A 17121-nucleotide genomic window follows, 5' to 3' on the forward strand; every position below is an offset into this window, starting at 1 on the left:
AATTCCTCTCACTCGTGTTTTTCCTTCTCTGATGAGCTCACTGTTTTTATTTTCCTCTGCAAACCCAGAGTCATGCAATGTGGCCATTAATGAGGAGCATGTGCCTCTGGCTAGGGAGATGGAGGCTGGATCGGGTCCTTTGTTTGTATCTCAGCCCAGAGAGACGATGGCTGTAGAGCTCTGCCACTACCTGTTCCTGGGCAGCAGGGCTTTTTGTGGTGGCCTGCAGTGCCCCCGGGAACCCCTGCCAAAGAATCTTTGTGCTTAAGGAATTGACACTGAATCTTTGTTTATAAACACAGTTGCAGAAAGCTCATGTGGAAGCACGAATTGACACCTGAGGAGCGCGGTAGGTGCACCTGCTGCCCTGCTCACATCATCGCTCATTCTGACAGAGCAGAACTGCGGGTCAGACCGTGGCTGTAAAGCCACTGACCACATCAGGAAGACAGAGGAGGGGTGATGCGCCAGAGGAGCGCAGGCTGGCTAGGAAGAGCTGGCGAGCGTCTGATACCACATCCATCTGTGCCTACCCTGCGGTTCCGAGCCTGTGCTTGCAGGTCTGGGGGATACCAGCCCTTGCCCCAGTGGAAAGCAAATGACAAAAATGGAATGTTGTCTGCATCAGAGAGTCCTGCTCTGTGGAAAAGAAACGATGGGAACCGGCATGGTGCTGCTCCTTGGCTTAAGACAGAGACAGCATGATCTCTTCTGTGTCTCCTGACACAATAAATACTGACACAGCATGCACAGTGCACCAAAATACACAGAAGACTTTTCTAGCCACATTTTCAGATATGTTTTGGCCAGCGTGAGGAGTGGCACTTGTCAACAGACCTCCTTTTGAACCAAACTCCTTAATCCAAACCCATTGGACGCTGGGAGATTTCAGATATCTGATCCAAAATATACCTACTGGAAGTGGCCCCATTCCCTCCGGGGGAATTCCCTGTGCTGGTGGAACATCATGGGTTTCAGTGGAGTTTCTCTCATTTGCATTGGCATGAAACACCATGATAATCTGTCCAAAATATTTGGTCCAGCTAAGCACTCAAACACAACTTCTCGGCCAGTATCACTAGGAACTCTTGAGATTACAGACTTGGAAATGAAGAGATGGCTGTGTTTTTCATACATTTGCATTCCTTCTCATAACATATGCATACACGTGCATGCAAACTAATTGATTTCTATAAACAGATCAAGGTTTTTTTCTATCACAGTCCAAAAGGGGAAAAAAAATTTTAAAGTGCAGAGCAACTGAACACCCCATAATTTGGCAACACAGATTGGTTAGTTTGGACAAGTCCACAGATGGGTAGAGTTTAGTCGTCTTTGCCTGTGAGCCTGTAGGAGCTTTCAAAACCCAAGCTTTATGAAAAAATATATTTTCTGTCTCACTGCCCAGGTCTGGAAAGGTTTTTGGTCTACAAACAGTACAAATCTTTTCCTTCTCCCTTTTGGAGACTTAGAGCTGTTATATGCGGGAGACCCTTACTCTGGGGTACTGCAGGCAGTGAAGCAAATGGGACCGTTGCACCATCTCACACAAGTGAGCAAAGCAAGCGCCACATGGGAATAACAAGGTCCCAGAGCCAAAAGGCGGCGCCTTACACCTGCTCATTTTGCACACATAGAAACAATTACTCAAGTGCAAGCAAGAAAATGCCATTACAGGGAACCCAGTGAGCATACAGCCCACACTGGCCATCACGTTTTGTTCTGGGCTGCACCTCTCGCCTTCCCTCTGCCTTGCCAGATGACACACATGGACCTGCCGAACGCGATCAGCTGGGAGCATGCTTGGCCAAGCAAAACGCTTAGGCTAGTTTAGCTTGGCAAGGCTCAAGTGTTTGTTCATGTGTGCTGCAATTGTTTTGATAACCCCAAGCCATTTCTGTGATTGCTGCTGCAACTGCATCTCCTGTCCCTGTGTTTGAAAGAAGAAAAATATGATTGTTCAGCAACTATATTTGCTTGCTAGGTGAGGAATACCTGAGGGTTCCTACACCATCGTCGTGTTATAAAAACCTTACAATGTGGTCTTTGTTTTCAAGTAGTAAAGGCCTGAGGGATGAAGAGGTGGCCATGGCTTTTTCTTGGCAGGGGAATGCTTTGCCTTTCTATCACCTTTCATCACAGATCTCAACATGCATGTGATTGACACAAGTCTGTTAGCTGACCCACCCTGATGTCACAGTTGCATGGAGAAACAGCATCAGCTGTTTCTGATGAATAACCCAGTGTAAAAACAGAGGAATGCTATTAGTGACCTCCTAGAAGTTTAAAAGCATTGGAAAGGCTTGGTTTTCTGTTGCCCTGAAAGTTCTGTAGCCATTCAGGCATAAGAAAGCACACGTTGAATCCAAATTTTGCCTATTCCAGGAATGTGTCTAGCATGTTTTCCATCTTGGGAGACCAGAAAACTCCACCAGTTTACAGTGTCCAGCAAGCACATGCTCAGTAACTGTCCCTGGAGTTTTATATGATAAATAGGGACAATGTGTTTCTTGTCAGTGAAGTTTATCTGCTTTAAGATGGAACAGATCATCATTTAAAATTAAGGCTACACAAGAAAACAGTACAAAATAAGAAATAAAGGATTTTGCCTCTAATTAGGACTAAAATCTGAGAAGGTAGCATGAAGTTAACTGAGCATTTTTTTTGTCCTTATTTATCTTCACTCTTCTGGAAAATACAGAATGTGGGTTTTGCTACCCTAATAACCAGCGGGTTTTTTTCATAGCATTAACTATGACCGATCTGACACTCCCCCCCGCCCTTACATATTTATAGTTTTGACCTCCTCTAAGTCCTGTGACAGAGTTTCATAGTTTAGTTATGAGCTGGGTAAAGGAACATTTCGTTTTTATTTGTTTCATATCTGCCATGGCTTTTAAGTACCCACTAAATCCTTGCAGATTTGGTCTACACTTCAAAGTTTCTACTACAAGCAGGAGCACGTCTCTATTTCTTCATCTGCCATACAATACATTCTTCATCCTAGACATACCAGTAAGAGGTAAATGAAATCCAGTGGGAAAGGTAACTCATATTTTTAAGTTAACTTCTCTTGCCAGCCTGGAAGCAGATCCAGGAATCTCAATTTTAGCTCATTCAAACTAGAAGACAAGGCTGTTTCACACCTAAGACTTCAAACTGACCTGTGCAAACCACATTCAATACAGATCGTAGTACATGTCAATGTCATCCACTTATGAAAGACATGACATCATGGAGGGGAAAGAAAAGCTCTCCATTTAATTAACCCCGGCACAGTTCGCAACTGAATGGGGCTGGCATGCAGCTCTCCAGGGAATGCATGAGAAAACTCTGCATCTGCAAAGGTCATTCCTTTTTCTCGGCTATTCCACTTACCCAGATAAACAAGGCCAGAATCAGTGGGGTGTGCTCCAAGTCTGACCCACTTTCTTTGGAAGACTATATAAATGAAATTGATTTTCTGGACTAAAGGAAAACATCTTAGCTACTTTCAGCTATATGCAGAAGCCCTTGTTCTCACTCACTAATTGCTAGTGGATTTTCTGGTGAAGTAAGACTATGTCCTAAAGGTCTCTTTCTCCTTAGCTGGGCTGAGCCAACTTTCTTTAGAAGAGATGAGAGGTGGCCAGGGAAAAAGCAAAAGAACTCGTCATTTTTACTGAGTTAATTAGTTCCCATGCAAGACTAGGGCAAAGAACAACAGTGCCTCCTTTGCCTTAAGTAGCTGTTGTGGTCTGGAGCAAAGGGTGCTGAACCTGGTCAAGATTAATGTAATTGTTTTTTGGGTCTGGCCTTAAGGGAATGCACAGCAAGTAAAATGGTTTAGGAATCTGAAATCTAGGCACTCATCTAAAGGAAAATGGCTACCTTCCTAACTTTCAGAAGGCAAAGCTCTGCACTTTCCAAAAACAGAACTCCCTGAAGATATTCCAGTTTGGACACCTCAGAACTGATGGACGCTTTGGAGAATTTGGCTTTAACCTTTTGGTAACGACACGTCACAGTAGCAGGTCAAAGCACCCCAGTTCAGTGCCCGGCACACACACAGTTCTGCTAGCCCGCTGCTCCACTGTGCTGCTGTAGAGCTGATGCTGTTAGCCCAGGCAAAATGCCTCTGCTATGCCGTTTCCAGGATCCATGCTAGGCTGTTTAAAGATGGCCAGTTATAGAGCATTATATGCATATCTAAACCATTCTGACCTGACTGACAGGAGGCTAAGAGGAGCAGTGAACTGCTGTGGGTACTCTGGATGCTTAATAACACCATCTTTTTATCCTCCTGCTGACCTTTGTGCACAGCAATGGCAAAGTCAGCTTCTGTTATTTACACTGCTTTAAACCTACAGTAACATTGCTACCTCCAAATGTTTGGGTTGACTGTGCTGTAAACAAAGACGCCCGTTTGCGGCAGCGTGCATGAATTCAGACCTTCTATGGCACACACCACATTAAGCTCCAATAAACTCAGTGGAACTACCACATTACGCTGGGTAAGCGCTTGTCTCAATAGCTCAGATCTGAACTGAGGGCAAGGACGGTGGGGTCCGCAAGCAATTTCTGCCTGCACATCTGTGCCTTTCTTCCTTGGTTTGTCTCGGTAATGTTTCAGATGATTCATGATCCTGTGTTCCATTCTCCCAAAATCATCACAACTGCAGAAAAACTGTGCTTTATGTGCACATGGGAGCGGGTGGGAATCAGAATACGTGGGCCCTTGTAAGTAATCTCCATCAAGCCAACGTATACCGTGTAATTTTATGACTCCAGAGGGTTTCTATAGAGTCTATGCATTTCCTCCCCTCCTCTTCCTTCAGTTTAGCCTTGATTTTCATGTGATTTTAATATATATTTTCTGTATTTTCTCCATCCAGCTCTTTGTTTCCAAAACTTCTGGTCAGCTGCAGCACAAATAGAGCCAAACAAATTGCTGGGTTCTTCCATGCTTCCTTCCAGAAAACAGCTTTAAAGTTAAAACTGGTGTTAAATGCTTAAATACCAACACCTCATTTATATGCCAGCCACACCTCTGTATTTAAAAAAGCTGCAGTATAAAAATGAGCAAGATGGTGGGTATATTCTAAGTGGGCATTTAACACAGACCAGCTTCTCATGCCCTCCCCACTCAGGCCAGGCTGTATCGATGCATAAGGGAGGCAAAGTGACTCATAAAGCTGCAAGGAGATGTGATGTACGAGCATGTGGGGAAATGCTTTGAGTCTCAGCTGCACCACAGAGATATTTCCACTCATACCCTCCACATTTTACCCCTTGCTAAGATTCAGTCCTAGCTAAGGTTTGGCTCAAGGCTTGGGGCAGGCTGATTGGAGCCACCACTTCAGCTCCGTGGGGGACACTTGCTTAGTGTGGTGCTGCATATTGGCACAGGGAAACTGCCCCAGCACAGACAAGCCTTCCAACTATCGCATTGATTATGCCTTCACTATACATCCACAATGCTTTAATCAGCTCCATTTTCAAGCCGATCTAACAACATGCCTGTGAAATCCTCCTTAAGACAGTTTTGGAGGCTTGTTATCTACTTGGCTTACATCTACATTAAAATCTACTTGGTTTACATCAACATTAAACCTAAGCCTTGTGTTGGCCTCCTACCCAGAACAATTTCACCCTTGGGCACCTAAAGAGCCTCTTGCACACACAGTTACTATGATCACTCAGACTCCTTCAGGTTATACTGTGTTCAGGAGAGAGGAGGAACGGGAAGACAACAGCAAGATGCCCACTAACATCAACAAGGCCAGGATCTGGCATGTGCTGTTTTGCAGATATTCTCTGCTTAGGAAAAGCGGGGCCGTCCTATTACAGCTGTCTTTGTACTTGCCATCATTCTTCTAACGTGCACAGTGCTGGGGCTGTCCACTTAACAGAATTATCTTTCTTTGGTTTCTGCTGTTTTTGAATAAACATCCTTGAAACCTTTTGAAAGGTTAGGGCCTGGCTGCCATGCTTTTGTAATATCCCCCCACAGATATCAAGGGAAATTTTGCCTGTGTTGGTGTCAGGCACAGCAAAGACCTTATTATTGTTCTGATCCACTAAGCAACAATTGCATCTACTGTAAACTGAGTGGTAAATTCCAGACTTCATCCCAGAATACTTCTGAGACCAATAAACTTGGATACATTTGGAAACAGCATTTCTTTATGAGTTCATGCCAAGGAGATACTGGGTTCCAGATAAATCTCCAGAGTAAGTCTATTGACTTCAGTCCATTTACTCCAGGGATGAAGCTGGCTTGGTGTCTTTCCTGAAGAATTGCTGGATAATAATGATTCCTATTTAATTAAAAAGCATGCCAAGAGGAATTTCAGTGTTTAGAAATGTGCTTGTCACTCAGAAACAAATTTATACTTGGTCAGAAAGAGCCAATTGTGTTGGTTTTGTTTTGTTGTGTTTTTTTTTTTTTTTTTGTCCTCTGGACACATACACAATTATCTCTGAAACATCCCTGGGCTTGAATCCACAGCAGTGTCTCTGGGTCTGCGGTTTGATTATTAGAGGTTATTGCTTGCCTGCCTCTCTTGCCTGTTGTGCAAGCCAGTTCCTCTGCCCTTAACTCACTCTGTGCTTTGGACAACACTGCATTCCTTAATGTGCCATTACCAAACTAGTAAATAAGCACTGCTATGCTCTCTTTCTCCCTACCCTAAGTCCTACAGGCTGAGTATTCCTCTGTGAATTTATCTATAATTTTACAGAATCTTTGGGTAAGCAATACACAGTCAGGTATCTTAGCTGCTAATGTACTGCCAAACATACTGGACTGCCATCCCAGAGAGCTGGAAGAGATTTCATACAGGCTCTTGAACTAAAACCTCTCCAGCAAGTAAAGGAATGTGTTTGACTTACATTTGGAAAGTATCAGTGAGATAGTCCCTACTTGAAGACCTTGCTAAGAGGGAATGTGGGAGGTAAAGGAGGAGAGATTAGCTACAACTAACTTTTAAGTACAGAATTTAAAACTGGAAAATATTAACCTTTGAAAGTTTCATGTGGACAGTGATTCCCTATCTCTGCTGCACCCATCTTGCTTATGTGGACTGTATTTCCCACACTTCAAGAACATTGTTATATGACCACTATCCTCATATCATCCCACTGCAGCAGACCCATACTGCCCTCACAATATTCCCTTTACTCCATGCCCTGCTGCTTTTATTTATGCCTTTTTCCTATCAGCTTCATCTTTCTCCTGTAACAGAACCTTAAAATGGCAGCATCACTTAGAGCTTTTCCTCTCCAACACCTCAATTCTCCACCAAACCCCAGTGTAAACATCTGTACAGGGCATATCTCCATTGACTTCTATGCAGATGCGCCAACAAAGAAGTTAGCCCAGCTTCTCTGGGAATGTGCCATCTAGTTAAGACAAATAACTACTCCAAGCAACCTACCACCCTGCTAATCCTCTGGCCATTTTTAGAACTGATTTTTATTGTTCTGAAAAGTCCAAATAAATATTCTTTCCCTTCTGGTTTTCATCTCAGGACAGAGGTGCCAAACTACTGTGAAAAGAAGCATTTTACCCCCTAGCATTTCCAGCCAGAAACAGAAATAGACAACTAAGATTTTCCCTGCAACACTTCCCTACTTGTTCTGGACAGAGAAATGTATCTCCAGACAAAGACTCATCCTCAAATGTGACTGCTCCTGCAGTTTGTGGCTTCAGAACTCTCAGCACCGGATCGTAGGTTTGGTACAGCAAGATGCAAATTTGCAGCACTGGGTAAGTGATTTAAAGTTGGGAATAATGATGGTAACACAGAAACTAGAGCCAGTTTGGGCAGTTTTGAAAGAAACATCTGAAACATTACATGCAGACAATCACAAAAAACAGACTCCAATTCTGCTGACATTTATACATCCCTAATTCTTGTTCTATATTTGCAGCGTGAACAAGACCCAAAGGAAAAGCAGAGCTTCACTGTTCACAAGCTTCATTGTACGTTCCGCAATAATGAGCCTTTGCCCTGATCTTTACTGGGAAAGGCAGACCTAGGGGATGACCAGCAGAGACGTACAGGGCTATGACAGATCCTTGCAGACAAACACCAGGGTCGCGTGTGAGAGAGAAGCTTGTCTCAAGTCCTGCGATTGCCTTCTTGCCTCCCTTGACCTCTTCCTTCTCCTCTGTTTTCTCCTGATTTCTGTCTGCCTTTTTAAATTATTAACTCTGTGACTGTGCTTTTTAACTGCAAAGAACATTTTGTGAAAAGCGTGGCAGAAAGATAATGCTCAGTGAAGCATAGCTGTGCTTCATCTGAAACTGTCATTTGGATATTTCAAAGAGCTTTTCAGAAATTGCAAGCCAGGAAGAAAAGTTAATCTTGCAAAAATTTGCACACTTACAAATCTCTTTTCCTTGTACCTGAGGCAGAACAAGGGCTTCAGCCTGGGTTCATCCTTTTACAGGAGTCCTCCAGCACTGAGATACTGACATGAGTTAGAAAATCCAGAAAAGCCATTCCTTCCCAAAAAGGCATGGCAACTAATATGTTTCTGCAAACCTTTTCCATTTTGTGATCAATAAATAAGACTAAAAGGCTCCTGACAAGGTCTGTACATTAGCAACATTGCTATTTCATGGGTATAATCCAAAGGTCAGGCAGATGAAATAGAAGCGCAGAACCGTGCCAGCAATGGAAGAAATGCTGTCTTGTTCAATGACCAGTCCTACGCTCTTTCTTACTGGAAAACTTTGCCTCCTTCCCACCCATTTCATACATTCAGGCAACACTGAATTGCTGTTTTGTGCTAATGATTTCTGTCACTTACCACTGTGCAGCAAAGAGGCCAGAACCACCAGAGAAGAACCAACGCCAGCAGGAGGAAGAGGATCAACAAAGCAATAGCCAGGATGGTCCCATCTGACTGGAAAAGAAACACAGAGAATGTAAGCATCACTAATACAAAACTCCCCTTCTCACAGTACCAGTCTGTGCATCCTGCTGCCAGGCAAGCACATGTGCCAAAGGCCATTGCCATACTCCATTTATGATTTTTCAGACAAAATGCAGTTTTCCTCCCTCCTCATCCATCCAAATGTGGCACCTGCTCCTGCCACCTTGTTGCAAAGAGGCTGAGACCTCCAGTTCACTTCCTAGAGAGTTATAGGTTTTGTCTCAATTTTCTGAGCCTCACAATTACGCAAACCACTTATTTCACTTCAGATCAAAATTAATGTAATATTCCTCAGAGTGCTGTAAAGACTGGAAAAAAAGACCTAAAAAAGAGCTCACAACACACTGTTTCATTGCAGTTTAAGCACTCCCCTTTCTTTGCAACTCTTTTCCCCTCTTGCACTATAAACTTGAACGCAATGTTAGCATTAAAGTTTGCTCCAAAAAGAAAACTTGAAGCAATATCTCCATGGACCCATGGCTCGGGTCATCCTGCTCTTCTTAGCAGTGTTGAGTCAGGGTAGTTCTGCCATGAGCTTTTCAAGGAGATTTGGACGCACACACACCCCCCACCACAACAATCTGCAGTCAGAAGCCATTGACTCTAGAAGATCCTTTCCTCTCTAACTGGGTACTTCCCCCATTTAAAAATGCATTTGCAATTGTCTGATATTGATTAACAATGCGAAGTGCTGCACAAGCCAGCTCAATACAGCAATCAAAACCGAGTGTGCATTATTTCTTGCTGTTTAGATTTAACCCACACCAGATGTTCTTGGCTTTCTGAGGCATGCCAGCTTCCTTACACCGCTCCCCCGCAACGTCATCCTGTTCTGAGATAAGCAAGCAGGCAGTCCTGACTTAAGCCAGTTTGAGATGTTCTTGATCTAAGAGCCGGACATTTAACCCCCCCCATCCAAGTGTCAAGATCACAATGCCAGATTAAGGACACATTCAAGAGCAGACTGACCCGTAGGATGGGAAAATTGGGTGCCTGCTTAAATCATTGTAATCCAATGGCCAGATGATCTCCCATCATACCATAATGGGAAGAATAATGGGGGAAAAAAAAGTCAGTTTGAGAGCTGTTTCCAAACTCTCTTCTGGTGTTGAAGGGATTTCTGGAGAACTTGGATCAAGACAACCTGATCTTCAACACTTGGAAACAAAAGAGGGGTAGTCCCCACAGGAGAAGAATTCACCAAAGGCACATCTGGAAATGGAACTTGGACCCCAACACAAAATAAAAGCTCATTTGAAAAGACAAAGCTGGACGCTTGATGCTGTTCCCCTAGACAGACAGCATAGTGTCATATCCATCATCTACAAAATGGAACCTGCTGACATTCAACACTCTAGAAAACGTGATCCTGACTTTTTGCTGCCATGAAATTATGGAAGAAATAAGGCTTTTTACGTCTAACTGTTGTCTGCCCCTTTTCCCCCTATACTGAAACAAAAATTTTGTCATGAAGAATATCCTAAAATCAATTTGCAAAAATACAAACCAAATTAAAGTGGCCTTCTAGCTGTTTTCTTCAAACAGAATTCATCTTTACACACACACACCCCCCAACAATCTGTAAAGAGCAATTACGTTACCCCAACACATCTGTTTCTCTGCAAGGCTGCTGATGCGGCCAGCTGGTATTCTGTGTATCACAGCAGCGAAAAGTCCAGAGGACATAGAAGGGTTTGATTTACCAAATCTTACATTTCTCACTCAGGTAATGCCTCTTGCTAAAGCAAGCATTGCCAGGCAAGTCTGCTGGAACAAGCCCTCTTAAGATATCAAAACCAGAACACTTCACCCCCTACCCCTCTCCCCACCCCCCCAAAGAAATAATTCCTCGTTGGATTCATTCCTTTTCTTGTATTTGAACAAACTTAAAAATATTCCAGACAAATATGAACTGGATTTTCTGGGTTCAGCCATAGCTACAAAGTGTCACACTGAGAGCCTTAATCAGGAACGGCAAATCCTACCCTCATCTCCTCTGACTGGGCTGTCACCGCTGCAAATGGGGCTTTGAGGAAACCCTTGCAAGTCAGATCAGGATAAAGCATATATACACAATAAATCCTACTATAATGATCCAAAGCAGCTTGAACTCTGCTTTTGGTTTGTTTTATCTTTATTTTGTCAGCTTCTGCTAGAATTTAGCTATCATTCTGTGTAACAGCTATGGTTTTATACAGCTAGAACAATGCTTAGTTAGATACTGCCGCTTATCCAAGCTGAATAATAAACAAGCAGGAAAATACACCTGCTAAAATAGTTTGCAAAAGTTCCACTGACATTTTGAATGTCATTCTCCCAGGCATAGCTGGTTAAAAAGGGCTGAAGCATTTGAAATGCCTCGTTTTCATTCCGTTATTTTTTTAATCAAAATTTGGAAGAACTATACAAATGCTCATGGAAACACTGAACCATGGAACAATTCAATGAGCTGTGTTTAACGCTTACTGAACAAATGCTGTCAATTCAGACCAAGAAAACAACTTTCATTTTAAAGACCAAAAAAGAAAAATTTTAACACTGAACTCGTGAATTTTCCATTTAAAATATCCATAGAGACAAAGTGTGGCTAGCCGTGCACAGTTATCTGAAATCAGTGCTATTTTCCCACAGGGATTCATCCTGACTGCTTACACCAAGGTAAAACCCTCGTGCTTGTGGTCGCAGTGAGATCAACAGCCTACAACTCCATCACACCTGAACGGCTGAGAAAAGCCAGGCAGCTAAGGTACTTGCCAGAGCCTCTGCCAAACCCTAAGTGTAAAACATCGGCAACTTATTCTTGACAGCTGTTGGAAGTCCTAGGCAATGCCTGGAGTCATTTTGAAACGCCTTGCTATCTATCTAGAAACAGTAACGTATAAAAGAGCGGGCTCTTTATGTGACCTTTCAAGGTGCTACACATCTGACATGCTAAAACTCTACCATCTAGATTTCAAAACAGATCAGCTGGTAGAGAACGCAAGGCAGCTGGGCCTTGAAGCCTCCTTTTCCCTGCCAGAGACCAACACGGTCAAGAAAACGCTACAGGTATCACCGGCAGTTAAAGAACAATGGAAAACAACCTCTGAAAGACATTATAAAATATAAAGATATCAATAAGCCTGAAGCAGAACATATTAGAGGCATTTCCTCATACATAGCTATATGTGTGTGCAAGGGGTGTGTGTGTGTATGTACATACATATGCTTTCACTCAGCAGTTACTTGGAACTGTTATGGACTGTGAGAAGCCAGACTGACTGAGGGGATCCTTTTGCGATGAGGCAGCAACCTGGCCCACCTCCTGGACCACAGATACTTTCAGAGAGAATAGGGAAGGGATGGCAAAATCTGATCCAGTAAACAGCAGCGGCTATTTCCTTAACTCTACCCACAAACATTTGGATATGTGCTGTCCTTCAAAGCAACGCGCTCCTTCAAGGCACGCATGCAATCCCTGGGAAGATCCTATCAAGAAGAAGGTTAGTATAAACTAGGTGCATGCACATTCCTTTAATAGTCAGCGAACAGCAATGGCCACTGCAGTGATGGTCATGCCACAGAGGAAATGACTCATCCCCCGGAGTTCTTTTGCTGTTGCCTACTGAGATGGCTGCCCCAGGAAGCACGCACACAATATTTGGAGAGACAAAGCTAAAACAGAATCTGTGATATTAAGCTCCTATTTCTTCTTAGGCATCCTCAATACTTTTAACATAGAAACAAACATATACCAGTTCATAAACATAAAGGAGTTCATTGACATTTCGGTGGAACTATGGCTTGTTTCTGAGAGTTTTTCCAAAAATGCTACTGTGCACCAGATGGACATTTTTTGTTGTGCTTGAATTTGGTCTGGTTTGTGTTTTCCAATACTATTTTTGTTTAAGATTTTATTTCCTAGTTTCTCACTTTACTGCACTGGCATTTACAGCATACATTAGCTATTCCAGAAAGGTAACTTGGAATAACATTCCTAAAGTGCACAGACCCTCAAAAGCTTTGAATGCTGATGTTCAGGAGTGATGAATGAAGTACTAGGTGCATCTAATAAATGCACTCATGTGTTTTGGCTGACAAATTAACGCACCGTCGATTTATAGGGATCAGGAGGTGGGTAGCATGCATGCTTGTTACCACAGAAGTAAATGGATTTAACCTTAAACATGTGTTTAAATGTGCTGACTTCATGCTGTACCTAAGAGGGATGAACATGTATGAAATACATGCATCAAGCGCTTGGCTCTGGTAGGGCTTGAAGGCTGGGTTCAGTAAGAGGATTTAGTCCTAAGCCCTACATACTTCACTGGAAAGTAAGAACCCTAAATATTCTGTTTAATCCAGTTCTGCACCCACTGCTTTAGCAAACAAAAGCGATGCACCCTACCAGCTGGCTGCTGTCAGGACTACAGGCAGCCTATCGTTCCCCTGTGTATGCAGAAGAGCTTGTGGGAGCCTTTCCAGCTCTTTACTGCAGCAGAGGACTTGGGGCTGTCCTGTAGCCCTGTGATGTCTCCACCAGGGCAGGCTGGAAAGCTGCTGCCATTACTGCTTCAGGGCTCGGAGTGCGGAACCATCCGCACTGCTACCAAGAACTGGGAGCAGTGGCATGAAGACAGCCATATAACCAAGTCTCGCTTCAGGGTGACTCCACAGTAATAATAACTCAAATAAACCTTAGGTGCTTTACAAAGAGGAGAAACATGGTTAATGTCATTCCAGAGACAGGGAAGATGGAATGGCTCCTGTATCCCAGTCCTTTTTTACATTTTCCAAGCAGGAAGAGCAATAACATGCTGAAAGCCTTCAGAGGTGTTAGTAGGAAAAGAATGAAGTGCCTTTAAAAAGCTTTATGAAAATCTTGAGTACAGTTTTGAAGGGGCATCCAAAATCAGACAGAGGATTTCTCCCGGCAGAGAAAGGAGAAACAGTTTTAACATCCTTTAGTCAATAGGGGAGGGAAGACAAAGGATGACCCTGCCTTTTCACACCAGAGAGACTCTGGCAGCTTTTATTGTGAAGGAACCACTCTCTATTTCTCTCTATTTCTGCCTCTCCTGGGGACTCTCCCATCACAGCAATAGAAACTGATGTCTATAATTTATTTTATCACACACAGGAATTTCTTTTAATATAACAGAAAAATCTGGCCTAATTTCTAAAAGGAAATGAAAACTCGGTGAATGCACTGTTCTGCAATGCTAGCCTCTGATCGGCATCTATGCGAAGCTTCTTGAGTGGGAGCCAAGCTCAGCAGGGGATGCCAGCAAGAATGACCTGGTCTGGGTCAACCAGTGTAGGTGTTCTCAGCTTCTTTTTTCCAAGTTTACTGTGCTGTGAAATGAGTTGCCCCTCTGGGAGGGGCATCTGTTTCCCTCGTCTCCTTCCAGAGCTGAAAGGAGATGAGAGCACACTTAAAACCAGACTTCTGCAGCATCCTATGTTATTTGCTTTTCAGCCCAGTGTAAACACCAGTTGAAGGCTCGCATGACCATAGGCTGTATAAACCCAGAGCAAGAGACAACCCTTGTCCTGAGAAGTTCACACTCCACACAGAGCAGGCAAACACATGGTGGGAAGGAGAAGTAATCATTACACCCACTGTTACAAGGAAAAATCTTTGGTCAGGGAAAACAATTCTCTAATACTTGATTGACACTTATGAAAACAAGCTGAACTTTTCCTTCAGAAGAAATACTTAAAAATTTCCAGCTCAACAGAAGTGTTTGCAAGTTTTCTGAAAGGCAGATATGGCAAAACTGACGGTAGAATTCAAGTTCGTACAGTCCTTGGCTAGTGCTTCACACGTAAGGCATAGCATCTGGATCCCGCAGTAAATACAATAGGATCTGGTGGGATAGCTTATCAAAAACCACATGACAAAACCCTGCAGACTGATGAGCTTTCCCTCTTCAGTTTTATATACGCTCCACCAGTGCTGGGATTCAGTAGTCTTCAGATGACAGGCGCCTCCCCATTCAGAGGTGCTGTGGTCCAAAAGCCTATGCTCTCCTCTCTGGTTTTCCAGCTCCCTTGAACACCCCATCTGGTTTGGTAAAATGCTCCAAATTCTTTTACTGTTTCTGACACAAAAGCTCCTGACCCCTGAATTTCACTGCCAAGAGACCTATTCTGAACCAAAGGCTAAAAACAGTGGTAAGACTTGGTACCACTAAACGTCTGCTCAGATCTCTACTGGTCGTGCTATTACCTGCTAATCATCAAACTTCAGGTGTCACAATTTTAACAGCCTCACTGCAGGAAGCAGCAGAGATCAAAGGGAGCAGGGCTCCTTAGCTGCAAGCCTTCAGCATTCTAACCAAAGATGAGCATCTTAATAATCACACCCTACAGTTACAGGCAGAGGTCACAGCATCCTGTGAGGCCTCAGACTTCATCCTGGAGGTGAGTGTGCAAGCCTCGGCTTTGTGGCTGCGACACCACATAGCCTGAAAATCCTGAAAATCAGCCAGCACGAAGGCAGAGGCCTCTGAATGCTCTTTTCAGGTTCAATCTGCACACTCCCTTGCAATGAAATAATGCCAGCAGCTTAACTGCTCCTCCTGACAGAGCACGTTCAGTTATAGATATTTCTATTTTGACTGAGGAGGCACCAAGGAGCTTTATTCTGAAACAACCATCTCTTGTCATCACTTATAGCTAAACAACAAAACCTTTGAGGTGAAACTTAAGCAGTTATTTTGGTTTCCATTTGTGCCTGAAGACAGTCCTTAAAAAGAAGTATGTTAAATCCATTTCAGGAGGTGAATAGCAACTGGAATAATAGCAGACAAAATTCTGTGGAATTAGACTTTGTCAAAACAGCAACCATTTATGGCTTGACTTGGGTTTACTCCTTTGCAAGGCAGGAAAGAAAACAGCATGCTACAGCTCTGGAATGTCTTGCCTCTGTGCATGTTTATGAGATTTGTAGCATTTAACCAGCACTTAAATAAATAAATTTTTTTTTTTTAAAAAGGTATTTCAGGAGCACCTTCCTTGAGCTAACGCTCATGTACCTGCCCCGCAAAGCTGAACAGGGGAAGTTCCTCACAGGCCATTACAAATGGTTTGTCTGGAGTCTGACAAGTCTCAGAGCATGCCAGCATGACCTGAACCCACACAACAAGATGTGTTTGGGATAAGTTTCCTTCTGAAACTCAGTTTAAATTGAAATCACATTTTCAATGGAAAAACATTTCAATAAAATAAAATGTTTTGTTTCAAATGCACTGTTTCAAAGTGCTCTGTTTCAACTTAAATGAGTTTTACTGTTAGAGGTATACATGCATATAGAGATTATAGCATGTATTTTCTAGTTAATTTCAGCATTGGCACAGAAAAAAAGTCGCATACCCACAACCTATTTTGATGTTTCCAAATTAAAACTTTTCAGAACTTCCATTCTGTGATCCTGCCCCCACCTCAAATTTATTGGTCTCTTTCGTAAATCCCTACTTTCCAAACCATAGGAACATGCTGTTTGTAATATGCCTACCACACTTAAGGGTATTATAAAACAGCCTGTGTAGCAATGTTGGAGTGAAATAATCTCTGCACATTTAACTCTTCGGGTGACCTGCATTAGCCAAAACATTCACTGCCTATTATACTTGCAGCATAAAGCATGTAAGAACAATTTCTTTTAGAAACAAACCTGAAATCGTATGCCCTGGAGTTCCCACAGAGCAATACCTCAACTAATAATATACAGGTCAAGGGCCCTAGGAAAGCGCTCATTAAATTCACTCTGCAGTTTCATAAAGCCTCTATTGATACAATAGCGCATGCACTTTAATTGCCTGCAGACTTAAGAACACTGATAACTAGCAGAGCCTTAATTGTGCAGCCCAGAACAAAGTCACAATTGAAAAAACCCTACTTTAGCACTGAATTACATTCCTTTTGAATTAAAAAAACCCCAAACCAACCTTTAGTGAAGGGCATCATTAGTTTTTACTACAAGCCTGCAGTGCTTTCTTGATTTTCTACCTATTTCTTTCTCCACATTTGAAGATCAAATCCATCCACTATTGTTTAACTCAAAGGTGTGAATTCCTTCAGTCTTTTGGATAGCCACAGGAAGAAAACCGAGGTACCTAGATGTAGTGAAGCTGTGCCAGTACCCACCTCCTTTTGTCAAATGCAAAACCTGTTGAGGTTAAGAGACCAAATTCTCCTTTTTAACTGATTTCA

The 17121-nt window shown here is 42.9% G+C and overlaps 1 protein-coding gene across 1 annotated transcript in view; it reads right to left on the reverse strand.

Annotated features, from left to right (window-relative positions):
* Window positions 1-17121, reverse strand: part of ANTXR1 (ANTXR cell adhesion molecule 1) — a 111135-nt gene that overhangs the window by 42512 nt on the left and 51502 nt on the right. Inside the window, exon 13 of the mRNA XM_040618155.1 lies at window positions 8800-8895. Within this exon, the coding sequence (XP_040474089.1) occupies window positions 8800-8895 (96 nt within the window). The remainder of the gene's footprint in view (window positions 1-8799; window positions 8896-17121) is intronic.

Source organism: Falco naumanni, chromosome 19 (assembly GCF_017639655.2).
Source record: "Falco naumanni isolate bFalNau1 chromosome 19, bFalNau1.pat, whole genome shotgun sequence".
NCBI lineage: Eukaryota > Metazoa > Chordata > Aves > Falconiformes > Falconidae > Falco > Falco naumanni.